At 44.5% G+C, this 18,692-nt stretch overlaps 1 protein-coding gene across 1 annotated transcript in view; it reads right to left on the minus strand.

The window, feature by feature from the left end:
- The window catches only part of LOC139384339 (transient receptor potential cation channel subfamily M member 7-like), an 80,475-nt gene that overhangs the window by 38,572 nt on the left and 23,211 nt on the right, over positions 1 to 18,692 (minus strand). The window contains exons 4-19 of the mRNA XM_071129046.1: positions 16,760 to 16,970; positions 15,586 to 15,799; positions 15,067 to 15,191; positions 14,589 to 14,760; positions 11,179 to 11,353; positions 10,938 to 11,061; positions 10,336 to 10,408; positions 5,334 to 5,434; positions 4,150 to 4,284; positions 3,887 to 3,940; positions 3,624 to 3,764; positions 3,313 to 3,447; positions 2,288 to 2,565; positions 1,702 to 1,930; positions 1,214 to 1,369; positions 40 to 183 (exon numbers count right to left, since the gene is read on the minus strand). Of these exons, the coding sequence (XP_070985147.1) occupies positions 40 to 183; positions 1,214 to 1,369; positions 1,702 to 1,930; positions 2,288 to 2,565; positions 3,313 to 3,447; positions 3,624 to 3,764; positions 3,887 to 3,940; positions 4,150 to 4,284; positions 5,334 to 5,434; positions 10,336 to 10,408; positions 10,938 to 11,061; positions 11,179 to 11,353; positions 14,589 to 14,760; positions 15,067 to 15,191; positions 15,586 to 15,799; positions 16,760 to 16,970 (2,467 nt within the window). The remainder of the gene's footprint in view (positions 1 to 39; positions 184 to 1,213; positions 1,370 to 1,701; positions 1,931 to 2,287; positions 2,566 to 3,312; positions 3,448 to 3,623; positions 3,765 to 3,886; positions 3,941 to 4,149; positions 4,285 to 5,333; positions 5,435 to 10,335; positions 10,409 to 10,937; positions 11,062 to 11,178; positions 11,354 to 14,588; positions 14,761 to 15,066; positions 15,192 to 15,585; positions 15,800 to 16,759; positions 16,971 to 18,692) is intronic.

Consider the following 18,692-nt stretch of genomic DNA (forward strand, 5'->3'; position numbering starts at 1 on the left):
CACATGGAGGGGGTAGAGCCAGGGGCTAGGGATTCATACCGTGTTGAACCAGAATTTGACGATGGGGGCGTGGTAGAAGGCGTAGAACTTCCTGGTTAGAGGAAGTCTTCGGGAGCGGACCTGTGTCTCCGCCTCATCCTTCACCTCCACGTTGTCATCCGCCTTCGCCTCCTGGAACACATCCTGGAGAAGAATCATGTTTAATAACGCCTCTTTAATAGACTGTATAGACATGTATATGCCATATATATACATGCAGACTGAAAACAGACCACAGCACCAGAAATTAAGAAACCATGAATGAAGAGAGCATTGCAGTCCAACCCTCTCTCTCTCTCTCATATAGCTACCCCTCATAGCTAAATCCCAGGACCCTCATAGCTAAACCCCGGGATCATCATAGCTTCCCCTCATAGCTAAATCCCAGGACCCTCATAGCTTCCCCTCACAGCTAAATCCCAGGACCCTCATAGCTACCCCTGATAGCTAAATCCCAGGACCCTCATAGCTTCCCCTCATAGCTAAATCCCAGGACCCTCATAGCTTCCCCTCATCGCTAAACCCCGGGATCAGCATAGCTTCCCTTCATAACTAAACCCCGGGATCAGCATAGCTTCTCCTCATAGCTAAATCCCAGGACCCTCATAGCTAACTTTCATAGCTAAACCCCAGGACCATCATAGCTTCCCCTCATAGCTAAATCCCAGGACCCTCATAGCTTCCCCTCATAGCTAAACCCCGGGATCATCATAGCTTCTCCTCATAGCTAAATCTCAGGACCCTCATAGCTACCCCTCATAGCTAAACCCCGGGACCAGCATAGCTTCCCCTCATAGCTAAACCCCGGGATCAGCATAGCTTCCCCTCATAGCTAAACCCCGGGATCATCATAGCTTCCCCTCATAGCTAAACCCCGGGATCATCAGCTTCCCCTCATAGCTAAACCCCGGGATCATCATAGCTTCTCCTCATAGCTAAACCCCAGGATCATCATAGCTTCTCCTCATAGCTAAACCCCGGGATCATCATAGCTTCCCCTCATAGCTAAACCCCGGGATCATCATAGCTTCCCCTCATAGCTAAACCCCAGGACCCTCATAGCTAAATCCCAGGATCATCAGAATACCAGTAGCACCAGTGTACTTGCCAGAACAGACACAGTAAGATAAGAAAAGAAAACAGATGAGATGAACTCTGTCATATTGATTCTGACCATCTGTATGTTGTCGGTGGTGTTATGGAAGTTGTGTTCGCTGTCCTCCATGGTCATCTGATGGGCGTCCTGACTCTGAGGGATGTGGGACATCTCTGCCTTTGTCTTGTACTCCAACAGGAGGATTGCAGGAGGCACCAGGATACTGAGGATCACCTAGAGATATATACATTATTATATTTAGTTTTTAAATGTATTTATTGTATATGTTTATTTATGTTTACTCAGGAGGGACCAGGATACTGAGGATCACCTAGAGATATATACATTATTATATTTAGTTTTTAAATGTATTTATTGTATATGTTTATTTATGTTTACTCAGGAGGGACCAGGATACTGAGAATCACCTGGAAAAACATAACACATCTATAATAACCAACCAAGCACAGAGCCATGTGGAGCCATGTGGAGCCATGTGGAACACTATTGAGTGTGTATATGTGTGTATATATATATATATACACTGCATTGCTGGGCAGTGTCACCTTGTACCAGGAGTTCTTCCTCATGTTGAGTCGTCCCATCCACATGTCTGACAGCAGCAGCTGGGTACAGGTGTGAGCCACGAAGGGTCGTAACCGCGACGACACGGCCAGCTTCAGACAGGTGCTGTTACTCCAGTTCTTCAGTTCGTAGGTCAGCAGTTTCATCGCCATGGTTTCATCCTGTCTGAATGACTGCTCCAGGAGGTCCACTGCTAGGGTGCCAAATTCACTATGAAATAATAATCATCATCAACCTTACATTACTCCAGACATCATCCCTCTGAACATGACACACACATACCACGGTATCAAACTCACTGAAAACACCATCATTAACATCCTCATCAGTCACCACAACACAGCTCCTCATGGTCACTTCACTCACAAAAATAGTCTGATACATCACATACTAATACTCAGTAATACTCATACTTCAAGTAGCCTTGAGTATTAGTGACTACTAGTAGTAATGCATCATACTTGGAGTACTTAAAGTATTAGTATGTAATCTGTCACATATTATAGTAGTCTTGAGTATTAGTGAGGATTGAAGTGTCCTAGTTATTTGGTGTGTAATGTGTCATACTTGGAGTAGTCCTTGAGTTCCTGGGAGGTGTCGTCGACCACGTCACTCTTCTTGGCCTCATAGCCCATGGAGCGACAGAGTTTACAGGCCACCAGGGCCTTGGCCATGCTTTCCTCCCCATGCTGCCAGAAGAACAGAGACATCTTCTGCCTATTCATCAGGACGGCCCACATCAGCAGCTCATTGAACGGGTACGGGAACCTGCGTGTCTCTGGGTCATCGATGTCAACTATCTCCTCCTTGGCTTTTTTCTTGGACTGGTCTGTCGCCGACTCCAACTAAGAGGGAGAGGGGTGGGCGTCAAGAGGGCGATTTGAATAATCTGATGGCTCAGTTCTGTGGGTGTGTATGTGTGTGTGTGTGTGTGTGTGTGTGTGTGTGTGTGTGTGCGCACACACCTTGGGTTTGTAGTGATTTGATTGATTTATTTCATTCATGCTCGCAGTCAACAAGAGTAATGCAGAATGCACAGTTACATTCAGACAATACTTCAAAAACAAGATACTACATTAAATAAAAAAGGTTCCATCTTACAAGAAATTACAGTTTAAAGAGTCACATTTTGTTATTAAAAAGTCTGATGGCAGATGTCAATGGTAGAATTTTTCAGCCCATTTTTCCTTGCATTGATGCTGGACAGTTGGTTCTGGTTGTGGAGGACTCTGCCAGTACTCTCCCCTTCTCTGTGGTAGGAGATCCTGTAGACGGTGGTCAGGTTGGTGCATGTCAGTGATCAATCTTACTGCTGCTTGCTCTCTCCATGGCTGTAGTGGTGGAAGGGTCAGTGGGATGTCTCTGTTTTTGTTATTATCTTGCTTGTCCTTTTCTGTACCTTATCCAGTGCAGCTTGCTGCATCTTGGTGCAGCCTACCAGCAACACACTGTCATACTCCAGGCATGGTCAAATTACATTGGTATAGATTTCCACAAGGTCATCAGTGGACAGGCTGTTTCTTGCCATCACACAAGTCACAGTGTGTTCTCAAATATGACTCTCCATGTTGTGCGTGTGTGTGTGTGTGTACCTTGGGTTTGTATGGCTGTGCAGTCTTGATGAAGTGGTTGTGCCTGGTCTTCTCCTTCTTGTCGGCCTGGATACTGAACGACTCTTGGCTCTTCCTCAGGTGGGACCCAGGCCCTGCAGAGTGGCGACCTGACCTCTGGAGAGAGACAGAGAAAAAGATAGAGAACAGTTTACTTTCACCATTACTCTAAATGAATCAATCAGTGAAAGATCAAAACAATGTGTGAACAATGAGTTTAACCCTTGACCCTGAAGCAAACTTACGTTTTAACCTTTTATCTTCAACCCTTAACACTAACCGTTAACCCTTACCCTGCTGTTGCCATGGAGATTGTTGTAGATGATCCTGAAGCGTTTCCTGGTGTAGTTGCACCTGTAAGTCCCGCCCATCAGGTACTCTATCACCAGGCCAATGTCAATTAAGGTCATCTTGTAGTTAGGGGGGAGATTACCCTGGAAACAATTACGAGTCATAGTGAGTCATACTAATCAACAACACCATCATCATCAATTACTATTGTTCAAATTAATTCAAACTTTGACAATCAATGGTTGACAAGAAGTCAAAGATGTACCTGTTTGACATCCCTTACGAGGTTGAAGAGCGTGGGATTGGTAGGGGACTGTTTCTGGAACAGAAGAGACACAGATAAAACACGATGCCCAGCAGGACCATGGATAAACAGACCGTTTAGAAATGATTTTGACAGAATACGAATCAAACGTTAGAATTGAGAGGTTGCACGTGTGAGGAGAACAGTAAATGGTACCAGCATAGAGCCCTGTGGAGCATCATTACATGTATGTGTGTGAAATTGGTGAGCTGTGTGTGTGTTACCGTGTTGTATAGCTCCTCCAGCCGTGTGATGGTAAGGAACCTGTGCATGCTAACTCCATTCTCAATCAGGAGCTTCACAAACTCCACACGGTCCATCACTAAGGCATCCAGCATGGCCTGCTCCAACGAACCCACCTGCGCACACACACACACACACACACCTCAACATGGATCCAACATTGACTGCACTAACAATGAATAAATACACCAGACCAGTTCAAATTAGTCAAAATAAACAGTCTACTGGCAGCCTTCCTGTAGCCTGTCCCTTGGGTCATATAGGACCACTGACTCTGGAGTGGCTAGCTTAGGAGATATTTGGGGTTTAAATGACATTTATTCCATTTAGGCTGATACTGATGAAAAGCACGTTCATAATAGATGCAGTCTTGACAGACAGCCAGCCACACAGACAGACAGAGAGCCAGCCACACAGACAGACAGAGAGAGAGCCAGCCACACAGACAGACAGAGAGAGAGCCAGCCACACAGACAGACAGAGAGAGCCAGCCACACAGACAGACAGAGAGAGCCAGCCACACAGACAGACAGAGAGAGCCAGCCACACAGACAGACAGAGAGAGCCAGCCACACAGACAGACAGACAGAGCCAGCCACACAGACAGACAGAGAGCCAGCCACACAGACAGACAGACAGAGAGCCAGCCACACAGACAGACAGACAGAGAGCCAGCCACACAGACAGACAGAGAGCCAGCCACACAGACAGACAGAGAGCCAGCCACACAGACAGACAGAAAGCCAGCCACACAGACAGACAGAAAGCCAGCCACACAGACAGACAGCGAGCCAGCCACACAGACAGACAGCGAGCCAGCCACACAGACAGACAGAGAGCCAGCCACACAGACAGACAGAGAGCCAGCCACACACAGACAGAAAGCCAGCCACACACAGACAGAAAGCCAGCCACACAGACAGACAGAAAGCCAGCCACACAGACAGACAGAAAGCCAGCCACACAGACAGACAGAAAGCCAGCCACAGACAGACAGAAAGCCAGCCACACAGACAGACAGAAAGCCAGCCACACAGACAGACAGAAAGCCAGCCACACAGACAGACAGAAAGCCAGCCACACAGACAGCCAGCCACATAAACAGAGAGAGCCAGCCAGCCAGAGAAAGAGCCGAAGAGAGCCAGCCAGCCACAGATAGACGTACCAGTAGCTGCTGTCCGTAGACAAACACATGGTTCTTGGCGATGTCCACCCGGTCCCAGGCCAGAGTCAGAACCAGCTGGTCAAACGCAGACTCATTGGTGCCTGGAGGAGCAGCACACAAATCACATGTTATTGGTCACATGCGTTAAATACAACAGGTGTAGACTTTACAGGAAAATGCTCACCTACGAGCCCGTTCCCAACAATGCAGAGATAGAAAGACAAATATTTGCTAAATAAAAAGGAAATAGTAACAAACACATTAACGAGGCTGTATATGAGGAGTACCAGTACTGAGTCAATGTGCAGGGGTACCAGGTAGTAACGAGGCTATATACGAGGAGTACCAGTACTGAGTCAATGTGCAGGGGTACCAGGTAGTAACGAGGCTGTATACGAGGAGTACCAGTACTGAGTCAATGTGCAGGGGTACCAGGTAGTAACGAGGCTGTATACGAGGAGTACCAGTACTGAGTCAATGTGCAGGGGTACCAGGTAGTAACGAGGCTGTATACGAGGAGTACCAGTACTGAGTCAATGTGCAGGGGTACCAGGTAGTAACGAGGCTGTATACGAGGAGTACCAGTACTGAGTCAATGTGCAGGGGTACCAGGTAGTAAAGAGGCTATATACGAGGAGTACCAGTACTGAGTCAATGTGCAGGGGTACCAGGTAGTAACGAGGCTATATAGGAGGAGTACCAGTACTGAGTCAATGTGCAGGGGTACCAGGTAGTAACGAGGCTGTATACGAGGAGTACCAGTACTGAGTCAATGTGCAGGGGTACCAGGTAGTAACGAGGCTGTATACGAGGAGTACCAGTACTGAGTCAATGTGCAGGGGTACCAGGTAGTAACGAGGCTGTATACGAGGAGTACCAGTACTGAGTCAATGTGCAGGGGTACCAGGTAGTAACGAGGCTGTATACGAGGAGTACCAGTACTGAGTCAATGTGCAGGGGTACCAGGTAGTAACGAGGCTATATACGAGGAGTACCAGTACTGAGTCAATGTGCAGGGGTACCAGGTAGTAACGAGGCTGTATAGGAGGAGTACCAGTACTGAGTCAATGTGCAGGGGTACCAGGTAGTAACGAGGCTATATACGAGGAGTACCAGTACTGAGTCAATGTGCAGGGGTACCAGGTAGTAACGAGGCTGTATACGAGGAGTACCAGTACTGAGTCAATGTGCAGGGGTACCAGGTAGTAACGAGGCTGTATACGAGGAGTACCAGTACTGAGTCAATGTGCAGGGGTACCAGGTAGTAATGAGGCTATATACGAGGAGTACCAGTACTGAGTCAATGTGCAGGGGTACCAGGTAGTAACGAGGCTATATACGAGGAGTACCAGTACTGAGTCAATGTGCAGGGGTACCAGGTAGTAACGATGCTATATACGAGGAGTACCAGTACTGAGTCAATGTGCAGGGGTACCAGGTAGTAACGAGGCTATATACGAGGAGTACCAGTACTGAGTCAATGTGCAGGGGTACCAGGTAGTAACGAGGCTGTATAGGAGGAGTACCAGTACTGAGTCAATGTGCAGGGGTACCAGGTAGTAACGATGCTATATACGAGGAGTACCAGTACTGAGTCAATGTGCAGGGGTACCAGGTAGTAACGAGGCTATATACGAGGAGTACCAGTACTGAGTCAATGTGCAGGGGTACCAGGTAGTTTGTAGTATGTACATGTGGATAGGGTTAGAAGTGACTAGGTATCAGGATATATAATAAACAGAGTAGCAGCAGCGTAAGCACACACACAACACACACACACACACACACACCACACACAACACACACAAACTAATTGCTAGGCAAAGCCACATTAATTGTGTGTTTCCTGTTGACTTAGCAGCAGGATTTAGAGAACAGGGCTGGGGAAGGACAATACAGAAACAACCATACAGAATAATACAGATGAATTACCATACTAAATCACCACTACTGTTTTACACAGAACCATATCCTAACATGGGATCCAATGTACACTCTAATCTACAGGATTTCCTTTTGGTAAAGTTTAAAGTTCAAGTTGTATTTTCAGGATGTAAATCCTGATGTGGGAGACGGGACATTTCCATATTTACAAACATGTCTCTGTAACCTTACGGTTCATCTGATATGTTTATGGAGGACATCTTAAAGTAACTGTCCAAAGAAAATCTCACATTTAACAGCTCATAATCTGTTAACTCAAACACAAATCATGTTGTTGACTTATACTCTTCCTATACTCATGTGACCAAAGCATAAAATACAGGGAAAAACACAAGCTCTTCAAAAACCCCACCTCAAAGTTGTATTTCAAACATGCTTGGTATTTCCTCATAGAGGACACGTCTCATATTTCCTCATAGAGGACACGTCTCATATTTCCTCATAGAGGAGACTTCTCACATTTCCTCATAGAGGAGACTTCTCACATTTCCTCATAGTGGACACGTCTCATATTTCCTCATAGAGGAGACTTCTCACATTTCCTCATAGTGGACACGTCTCATATTTCCTCATAGAGGACACGTCTCATATTTCCTCATAGAGGAGACTTCTCACATTTCCTCATAGTGGACACGTCTCATATTTCCTCAGAGGACACGTCTCATATTTCCTCATAGAGGAGACTTCTCACATTTCCTCATAGTGGACACGTCTCATATTTCCTCATAGAGGACACGTCTCATATTTCCTCAGAGGAGACTTCTCACATTTCCTCATAGTGGACACGTCTCATATTTCCTCATAGAGGACACGTCTCATATTTCCTCATAGAGGACACGTCTCATATTTCCTCATAGAGGACACGTCTCATATTTCCTCATAGAGGAGACTTCTCACATTTCCTCATAGAGGACACGTCTCATATTTCCTCATAGAGGACACGTCTCATATTTCCTCATAGTGGACACGTCTCATATTTCCTCATAGAGGAGACTTCTCACATTTCCTCATAGAGGACACGTCTCATATTTCCTCATAGAGGACACGTCTCATATTTCCTCATAGAGGACACGTCTCATATTTCCTCATAGAGGAGACTTCTCACATTTCCTCATAGTGGACACGTCTCATATTTCCTCATAGAGGAGACTTCTCACATTTCCTCATAGTGGACACGTCTCATATTTCCTCATAGTGGACACGTCTCATATTTCCTCATAGAGGAGACGTCTCATATTTCCTCATAGAGGAGACGTCTCATATTTCCTCATAGAGGAGACTTCTCACATTTCCTCATAGTGGACACGTCTCATATTTCCTCATAGTGGACACGTCTCATATTTCCTCATAGAGGACACGTCTCATATTTCCTCATAGTGGACACGTCTCATATTTCCTCATAGTGGACACGTCTCATATTTCCTCATAGTGGACACGTCTCATATTTCCTCAGAGGACACGTCTCATATTTCCTCATAGAGGACACGTCTCATATTTCCTCATAGTGGACACGTCTCATATTTCCTCATAGAGGAGACTTCTCACATTTCCTCATAGTGGACACGTCTCATATTTCCTCATAGAGGAGACTTCTCATTATCACCGCGCTGGCTCATTAGCTGATGTGGCTAAGAGGAAGGCATTGATGCTATGGACTGGCCCGCCCGTTCCCCAGACCTGAATCCAATTGAGCACATCTGGGACATCATGTCTCGCTCCATCCACCACAGACTGTCCAGGAGTTCGTGGATGCTTTAGTCCAGGTCTGGGAGGAGATCCCTCAGGAGACCATCCGTCACCTCATCAGGAGCATGCCCAGGCGTTGTAGGGAGGTCATACAGGCACGTGGAGGCCACACACACTACTGAGCCCCATTTTGACTTGTTTTAAGGACATTACATCAGAGTTGGATCAGCCTGTAGTGTGGTTTTCCACTTTAATTTTGAGTGTGACTCCAAATCCAGACCTCCATGGGTTGATCATTTTTGTGTGATTTTGTTGTTAGCACATTCAACTATGTAAAGAAAAAAGTATTTAAATAAGAATATTTCATTCATTCAGATCTAGGATGTGTTATTTTAGTGTTCCCTTTATTTTTTTGAGCAGTGTAGGTCATATTTCATAGAAATCTGGAAACACTGGACAGCTATTTTAAAGGTATTTCCATATGCTTGTGTATGTATCCTTAAGGGTCGAATGAGCTATTGAGGCCTTCTATTGAGGATGTGTTACTGGTGTACCAAGACTAATGCTGGTTTGACAGGCTTATATTGTCCTGCTGGCTGGGGATCTATTATGCTCAGTCAGAATGTCCTGAACTCTTAACTGACTGGACTGGTTCCTCTACTACGGGATCTACATAGCTGGTAGACAAGCTGCGTGGGGCGGACTTTGAACACATTCCTGCATTTGTCTGAACTTCTTATTCAATGACAGAAGACCACTGATAGATAGACACACAACTACTGAATAGACAGGGACAGACTAGTTCATGTGAATACCTATCCTTTCAGAGCTCTCTCTTTCCCTCTGTGTTAGAGCCAGATCGGATAGAATAGAGAAAAGTGAGAAGAGGACAGCTTTATGTATTGTGAGAATGGGGTCTCGGAGTGTCTAGCAATAAGCCCCTCTGAGACCCACAGGGAAACCCCAAAAGAGAGCAAGTGAGAGAGCGAGAGAAAGAGCGCGAGATAGCGGCAGGACAAGAGATAGTGAGAGAAACAGAGGACGAGAGAGATAGCGAGAGAGTAGGACAACGAGAGAGATCAGGACGAGAGAGTGATAGATAGTAGGAGAGCTCAGGAGTAGAGGGAGAGAGCAGGACGAGAGAGACAGACAGACGGAGGGAGGAGAGTGTTGACTTCTCAAAACATATCTATAGTATCAGTTTCAAAATGAAAACTTTGGTTACACAACCCACTGTCTCGCCCTTCTGTTTGTTTTATTATTGGGATCTTTTCATTTGCCCTCTCCCTTTCTCTAGGTCAGAGGGGAGTCATGGGCACAGATCTTCTGTCAGTCAAACAACAGGACACTGAGATGAAGTTACCCAACACACCTTTCAGTAATGCCCTCAGTATGGCCACGTCAATATCCTGGTGGTCCTCAGAGCCGATATGAAACACCGTGATCTGTCGTCCAGAGGAAGGAGAGGTGGAGAAAAACCCACATGGTCATTAAAAAATCTAAAGTAATGCAATACGTTCTGGTATTTATGAAAAACGATAAGCGTCATCAGTATCATTATATTAATCAGACTATGAACAGACGACACAGTATGCATTGTAGGATTCAGCTTTTTCTTAAAATTCATTCAGTATCTGTTAAGGATCCCCATTAGCTGTTGCCAAGGCAGCAGCTACTCATCCTGGGGTCCAGGAAGGCAGTTATATACAATTTGAAATATTACATGACATTACATGTCAGAACACTTTACCCAATACATTTAGTCCACTATCACATATTTACAAAACAACATCCATGTGTACGTGTGTGTCTTATGTGAATGTGTCTGTGCCTGTGTGTGTGTCTCTTCACAGTCCCCACTGTTCCATAAGGTGTATTTTTAGCTGTTTTTTAAATCTGATTCTACTGCTTGCATCAGTTACCTGATGTGGAATAGATTTCCATGTATTCACTGTGAGTTAACCATGTGTTTACCAGTTCTTTGCTCTTCATACATTCCATAAGGGTCTGGAAGAGGTGTATAGCATCGCTGTGGCTGAAGTTGAACGTCTTTTTGATCGTAGCGATGATTTCTATCTCCACACCGTCAGGTAGACCCCTGAAGGGTTAAAGGAAGTTACATCCACGATCATTCCTCTAAGTAACGGTTCTAGCACAGAACCCTGTGGAACCCCATTATATGTGATGCAATCTGTTAGAAGAATGTGTGTCTCACCCCCCCTCCTCAGTCTGTTTGTGGACGTAGGCCAGTATGTCAGCAGCACGCCCAGTCCCCTCACAGACCACCACAGGAACAGGTGGAGTCTCCTGAAGGTACTCCAACACTGTCAGGATTACGTTGGGACCCCCCTCAAATATCAACGCTACCACAGGAACACCCTGACCAATTCCTGGGGGGGAGGGAGAAACAAAGGACAGAGAAAGAGAGAGAAAGCCAGAATATCACTAAATATGCTGTTAAGAACATTGGAAACATCTCAAATATCAACACTGTATGTTCATCGAGATGCTGTATTCTATTGGTCTCTGTTTGTGATGACAACAGGAAAGCAGTAAAGGGTTAACAGAGAGACATGTGACAGGTCTTAAAGCTCCATTTTAAGAGGGTGTTTCAGCAGGTCAGCAGACTGCCACACCATAATAACAGTGGGTGTGCATTCTGTATGGGTGTCTGCCTAGGCTATTTTAATAATAGGGGATCTAAGGTTATTGTGATAATAGCCGGTCTCTGGTAACTGCCTCTGTCACACACTGGCACTTAGAAGCACCACACAGAGACAGAAAAGGCGGAGATACAGCAACTACAGTAGACACTGACTGATAGACTTCTTTTGCTAATCTTTATCAAGGGTGCCAATAATTTTGGACCTGACCATTATTCTCAGACATTGCCTTCAGGTGTTAAAGTACTCTCAACACACAGCCGCAGAGAAGACGCCTGGGGTGGAAATAATCATTATAAAACGTTACGTTTGGATCCTGGATGTTAATTGGTTGATAAGTCATTATTTATTTACGATAATCCTCAGGTAATGCTTGTTAACAGTTCAATTTGAATTATCACTGCGCATTCACTGTCCCACAGCCCAGCCAGGCAATTCCAAACCTTTCTCTCTACCGGAAACAGCATCTTGACATTGTTTCCCCATGTTTCTAGCCTAACATTTGGTTTGCAACAGTGGGGGTTTGTCTAAACCCTGCAGTCTGCCTCTCCAATCTCTGCAACAATGTTGGAATGCAACCTTCAACGTGCAAAATGAGACTGAACGTGTCTGGACGAGACAGACAGCTTCTCTGAGCCAGGTGAATTCAGGCAGGCCCAGTCCTGGCCGTTCTGCCGCCCTAGGCGAGAAAAAATTACCGCCCTCCTCCTATCCCAGAAAAACTAGAATAGTGTAGCCTACAGTGACAGCCCACAATGCAATTTTATGAATGCCCATCCATGTACTACTGATTGTAAAACAGGTAGCAGCATTTTATTAGCCTAATCCGGATTCCTGACCAAGGCTGAAGCCTAATCATTTTGTCTATTTAAGATCTGCATATGAGATACCCAAGATTATCAGGAGTTATGAGTCCATTTCAGTGAGAATCCGTGTGTTTACACAGCCGGAAATACACAAGTATTTTCTTCTTTGCTATGATCAGCTCGTAAAAAAATGGACAAATTGGCCTACAATTGATTCATGACCATTTAGCCCACGGAGTAAAACTCCCAGACAGCAGTCGTGAGAAGCCTAATTTAATTCCATATTGTACATTTTATTTGGACACATCCTGGTTTTAGGATATTGAATTGCATTTTTATTTAATAGGGCTATTTGGTCAAAGAGACGTGCTTGATGTAAAAAAAAAGTGTCTGTCTCATAACATTGTCATAAATATGGTCTCCAGTCTGTAGGCAACAGAAAAACCACAGGTTACTACTCTTTCTACTATAGGCTACATGATTCATGTTATGTGACTTGAGTGTTGGTGGAGCACCGCCGCTCTGCTCATCTCCAACAGCACCCTGGAGAGGCATGCTGGGAATGGACAAGCTAAATATTTTGCAACCCTGACTTTGGCAAAGTGGGCACTCCTTATCATGGGGTGGTATCAGCACTCACCTAAATAGCCCGTATGCCATTGGGCGAGATACGTTTTCATTGTTTTTGGGCAGAATTATGTGAGGCGTTATGTGTTGTTGGAGGTGATTCCTGGTCAGTTTAGCTCGTAAAATGCCGCCCTCGTCAATCTGCCACCCTAGGCAACCACCTAATCCTGTCTAATGGGCGGGCCGGCCCTGTTCATGCATCAGCATAATTATTATGGATATATCCAAAGAAATGGCAATAGAAACAAAGGTGAAACATACAAAAATGTAGCTAGTTTGCTGTCATTCCAGCTGCTTGGTGTGATTGTGTTAGCTTTAGTTGCTTAGCTAGAAAAGGAAAAATTGCTAGCCTGCATAGTAACCTTTATCAATTAGAACGGACGACCAGTCCACTTGGCTAGCTAATGTGCCAATAAAACAAACAAAAAAAAATGTGCTTTTGGCAAGCAACCACATAAATAGAACACACAACTGGAGTTTGTCCAGACACTATAACTGGGTGGAAAGATGAATAAAATGAATTCTCATTTTTTTGTTTTATGAAAACATGTTAAACATCATTTTATATAAGCAATAAGGCACTCAAACCTGTAGATGATCATGAATAACAGACTCAAACCTGTAGATGATCATGAATAACAGACTCAAACCTGTAGATGATCATGAATAACAGACTCAAACCTGTAGATGATCATGAATAACAGACTCAAACCTGTAGATGATCATGAATAACAGACTCAAACCTGTAGATGATCATGAATAACAGACTCAAACCTGTAGATGACCATGAATAACAGACTCAAACCTGTAGACGATCATGAATAACAGACTCAAACCTGTAGACGATCATGAATAACAGACTCAAACCTGTAGATGATCATGAATAACAGACTCAAACCTGTAGATGACCATGAATAACAGACTCAAACCTGTAGACGATCATGAATAACAGACTCAAACCTGTAGACGATCATGAATAACAGACTCAAACCTGTAGATGATCATGAATAACAGACTCAAACCTGTAGACGATCATGAATAACAGACTCAAACCTGTAGACGATCATGAATAACAGACTCAAACCTGTAGATGATCATGAATAACAGACTCAAACCTGTAGATGATCATGAATAACAGACTCAAACCTGTAGATGATCATGAATAACAGACTCAAACCTGTAGACGATCATGAATAATACTCAAGGGTTGTTTCCCGGCACGCAGCTTCCCACTGTGCCTAACTACAGCCCAGAATTGTGTGTAATTCACTATAATCCACGATTCTCATGCTTTATTGCTAAAGTATCCTCTGCAGTTGGATGTGTTTATCGTGTGTGTGTGTGTGTGTGTCTCTTACGTGCGTGTATCCTCTGCAGTTGGATGTGTTTATCGTGTGTGTGTGTGTCTCTTACGTGTGTGTATCCTCTGCAGTTGGATGTGTTTATCGTGTGTGTGTGTGTGTGTGTCTCTTACGTGCGTGTATCCTCTGCAGTTGGATGTGTTTATCGTGTGTGTGTGTGTCTCTTACGTGCGTGTATCCTCTGCAGTTGGATGTGTTTTTCCAGCTCGCGGCGTAGTTGGACCTCAGCTCCGTACTTCCCCACCGTCCCATCATCCACCAGCAGGAAGTGGGAGTGGAGGTTGTTCAACACGTTGAGCTTGGACAGGGGGTTCAGCAACGTCTGGTAGGGGGCTACAACCTGGAACATACACTTTACTCAGACTGGACAGCAGATATTTTTGACCACTTAAAATAAATACTGGGTAAATAAGTATTGTGATGTGCTTGTTTGTGTTTAGGTTTCACTATCCAGAAGTCCTCACAAGGATAGTAAAACAAGGAAAAGGACATTTCTTCGGTCCCCACAGGGTAAAAGGCTCTTTTAGGTTTGAGAGTTAGGTTTAGAGGTTAAAGGTTAGGGAAAAATAGGATTTTAATCAATTGTTTGGTCCCCACAAGGATAGTAAAAAACAAACTTTTGTGTGTGTGAGTGTGTGTTCCTCACGTCTCTCCCGATGAGGTCATTGCGGTTCTCAATGACGCCCCAGGGAGCGACTCCAATTGTACAGATCTTCCTTGACGATCTAGAACAGTGCTCCTTCAACGCATCACCCACATGTTTGGCAACACCTGGAGGTCAGGGGTTAAAATACAACCAATCAACACCAAGTAATGGATCAAAACAGACTAGTGTAGTTGTCTGGACAACCAGTCTGCTGTAGCTGAGTGTTACTATCAGGACCAGTCAGAATAAACACCAGTCTGGTTAATTAACCCACTATGTAATCAGTTAAACACTGTCATTAAGTAAGGAGTCAACCATTATCATTAGGTCTCCATAATGAGTTAAACACAGTATATAGGTCCCAGTAGCGCTGGGATAGAGACACACAACTCTGCTAAGACAGAACACCCGACTTGTGTGTATTTTACCTAATAAGAAGAGTAAGTCACTGTGTGTGAGAGAGTTTGCTCGAATCTGTGCGTATGTGCGTTTTTCTATGCCCGTGTGTATGTGTATCACCTGTGTTAACCCCTCCTGTCAGGATCCATGCCCCGGTGGTGACAGCAGCTTTGATCAGGCCCTTCCCCACCACCTGTTTGATTCGGGGGTGCAGGTCAAAGTTCTGGATGCCTCCGTGGACAGAGATGAGGATCTTAGGAAGCTCCATCTGCCACTCATTCAGCATCAGCCTCAGGATGCTCTCTGGCCTGCTGTCATGGGACAGACGCACATACTGGGGACAGGAGAGGAGTGGAGAGGAGGGGAGGAAAGGAGAGATTGGAGGGTTTGAACTTCTCTTGTACAAACTAAATGTTGCAGTCCTTTCAAAATACACCCATCTTTGATTTTAAGTTTGAACTCGAGCTTAAGATGACTATTAATGATGTTCCAATGTCAACACTGGGGTCTTGGAGGGTGGATTTCCCAGACCTACATGGACATGCTTGATACATCGTCACCATTAAATGTGTCAATCTGGGCCGTGGAAAGCGGTCCTGAACGTACAGTAAAGGATATTCTCAGTCTCACAGCCACACAACCCCTTCTCTTGTTCCAAGGCATAATAAACCTGGAGTTTTAACAGGGGGATTTGCCCGTATTACAGTCACTGCTGTTTCTAAAATAGTAGACTAAATGGCGTTGTGTGATTATATTCACCTACTTCATGTAGAATAACCAATAATAAACACTTAGTTTAGCCCAAAAGGGATGGAGGTGACTCATCAAAAACATTGCGTATGTTTTGCAAGGAATACACAGGCCTAAGTAAGTAAGTTAGTCTGAGGTAAAAGTGTTTTCCTAGGTGTTGTATAAGTGTCTACATCCCAAATGTCACCCTTTTACCTACATAGTGCACTAGTTTTGACCAGAGCCCAATGGGCCATGGTCAAATGTAGTGCACTATATAGGGAATATGATGCCATTTGGGACTCACCCGCTGGCTATGGAGGCAGACTAGACAGGCTAGGCTGCTCAGCTCAGGGAAGAGTTTCCAGAATGCTAGGCCAGGTCAAAGGATGTCTAATAATGTATACCTTTGGAGCTGGTGGCGATGGCCAGAGACAATGTGACTGAGACACTGGTTTGATTTGTTGAGCTAAGCGCTTAGAGAGTGTCTATCTCTGTGAGGTCCACCATGGAGATGTGAGAGTGTGTGTGTGTGTGTGTGTGTGTAAGCTTCTCTCCACCCTACCTTGGCTCTGTAAGAGTGCGACCCTCCCTGGAAGTTAACGATGCCGTAAGCGTCTGTAGGGCTCTCCTGTGTGTGTTTGTCCACAGCCCACTCCTCCAACTCCGGCTGCACCCCACCCTCTGCCCCCCCACCCAAGTTCACGTCTGAGTACTTCATGGCCAGGCTGGCTGTAAACCCAGCATGCTGCCGTACCAGCCGACCACAGCAGCATCTAGAGGAAGGGGGGGGGGGACACACAGAGATAAATATTATTTTACACACAGACGCATCAGAGCCCCATATGAATCATCAACTTTACCCCTCTACATTTCTATAAAGTGACACACACACACAGGGCAGTCTAGGTCCTGCTACACCCTCTCTCAGAGAGATGATGTGTTCCTCCTGACACACAAAGCCTGGAAGGTAATTGTTTCTTTTCAGGACCGGGGTGTAGTACTGTACTATATACAGTGGGGTACTATATAAAGTGGAGTACTATATACACACAATACTATACAGTGGAGTATTATATACACAATAATATACAGTGGAGTATTATATACAGTACTATACAGTGGAGTACTATATACACAGTAATATACAGTGGAGTACTATATACACAGTAATATACAGTGGAGAACTATATACACAGTGGAGCACTATATACACAGACATTTACAGTGGAGTACTATATACAGTACTATACAGTGGGGTACTATATACAGTACTATACAGTGGAGTAATATATACAGTGGAGTATTATATACAGTACTATACAGTGGAGTACTATATACACAGTAATATACAGTGGAGTACTATATACAGTACAGTGGAGGCTCCTTAGAGGAGAAAGGGAAGGACCATCCTCAGTGAATAAAAAAAATAATAGTAATGTTATCCTTTTTAGATAAAACTATACTAAATATATTCACGTGTCACAAAATAATTGATTAAAACACACGGTTTTGCGATGAAGGTCTACAGTAGCCTCAGCAGAACTCTGTAGTGTAGCACCATGGTGTAGCCGGAGGACAGCTAGTTTCCGTCCTCAGAGTACATTGACTTTAATACAAAACCTAGGATTATCAAGGTTCTCACTTCCTTCCATAGACTTACACAGTAATTATGACAACTTCCGGAGGACTTCCTCCAACCTATCAGAGCTCTTGCAGCTTGAACTGAAATATAGTCCACCCAATCAAAGGATCAGATAATGACTAGTACTGAAAGAATAAGCTACTGCTAGCTAGCACTGCTTAAAATGTGGTGAATAGTTGACTCAAAGAGAGAGAAAGACAATAGTTGAACAGTTATGAACAATTACATTTATTTTAAAATGAAGGAGAAGCCAGAGAGATCGAGAGAACAAACTATATTCATTTTATATTTTTTACTTTTGCTTACTTTAGCTAGCGAATGCAGCTAGCTAGTTTAGCCTACTCAAAACACCTGGCTCAAACAGAGAGGGATGCCATGTTAGCTAGCTGGGTATGGCTATTCAACACTGGAACTTTTCCAAGTCAGGGTAAGCTTTATAAATGTATTGCCACCGGGGCCCGCCGGTGTAACTGCTAAACTGCTTGCTAACTGTACTGCATGACTGTAGCGGGTTTACTAACACGTTAGATCTAGTAGCTATGTTGACTGATATTGGCTAATATGGTGACAACGACGTAGGCTATATGTAGAGGTTAGCGGTTATGATATAAAGATTTGGCATGGAAAGGTTTTTTCGCCTGGTCACAGACAGCTGATGTGTTGTGCACTGAAGCCCACAAATGAAGGGGAAAGGTGAGATGAAGAAAGCACATAGATTTGAGAAGGAATTAACGAGCAAAGTGATCATGCTGTTTGTATGTGGCTGCTATGAAAGTGAACTGTATTTGCGTGTGATAAGGGGTGTATTCATTCCGCCTAAAAACGTTCTTAAACTGGAGCAAACGTAACGAAA

Source organism: Oncorhynchus clarkii, chromosome 26 (genome assembly GCF_045791955.1).
Source record: "Oncorhynchus clarkii lewisi isolate Uvic-CL-2024 chromosome 26, UVic_Ocla_1.0, whole genome shotgun sequence".
NCBI classification, from domain to species: domain Eukaryota; kingdom Metazoa; phylum Chordata; class Actinopteri; order Salmoniformes; family Salmonidae; genus Oncorhynchus; species Oncorhynchus clarkii.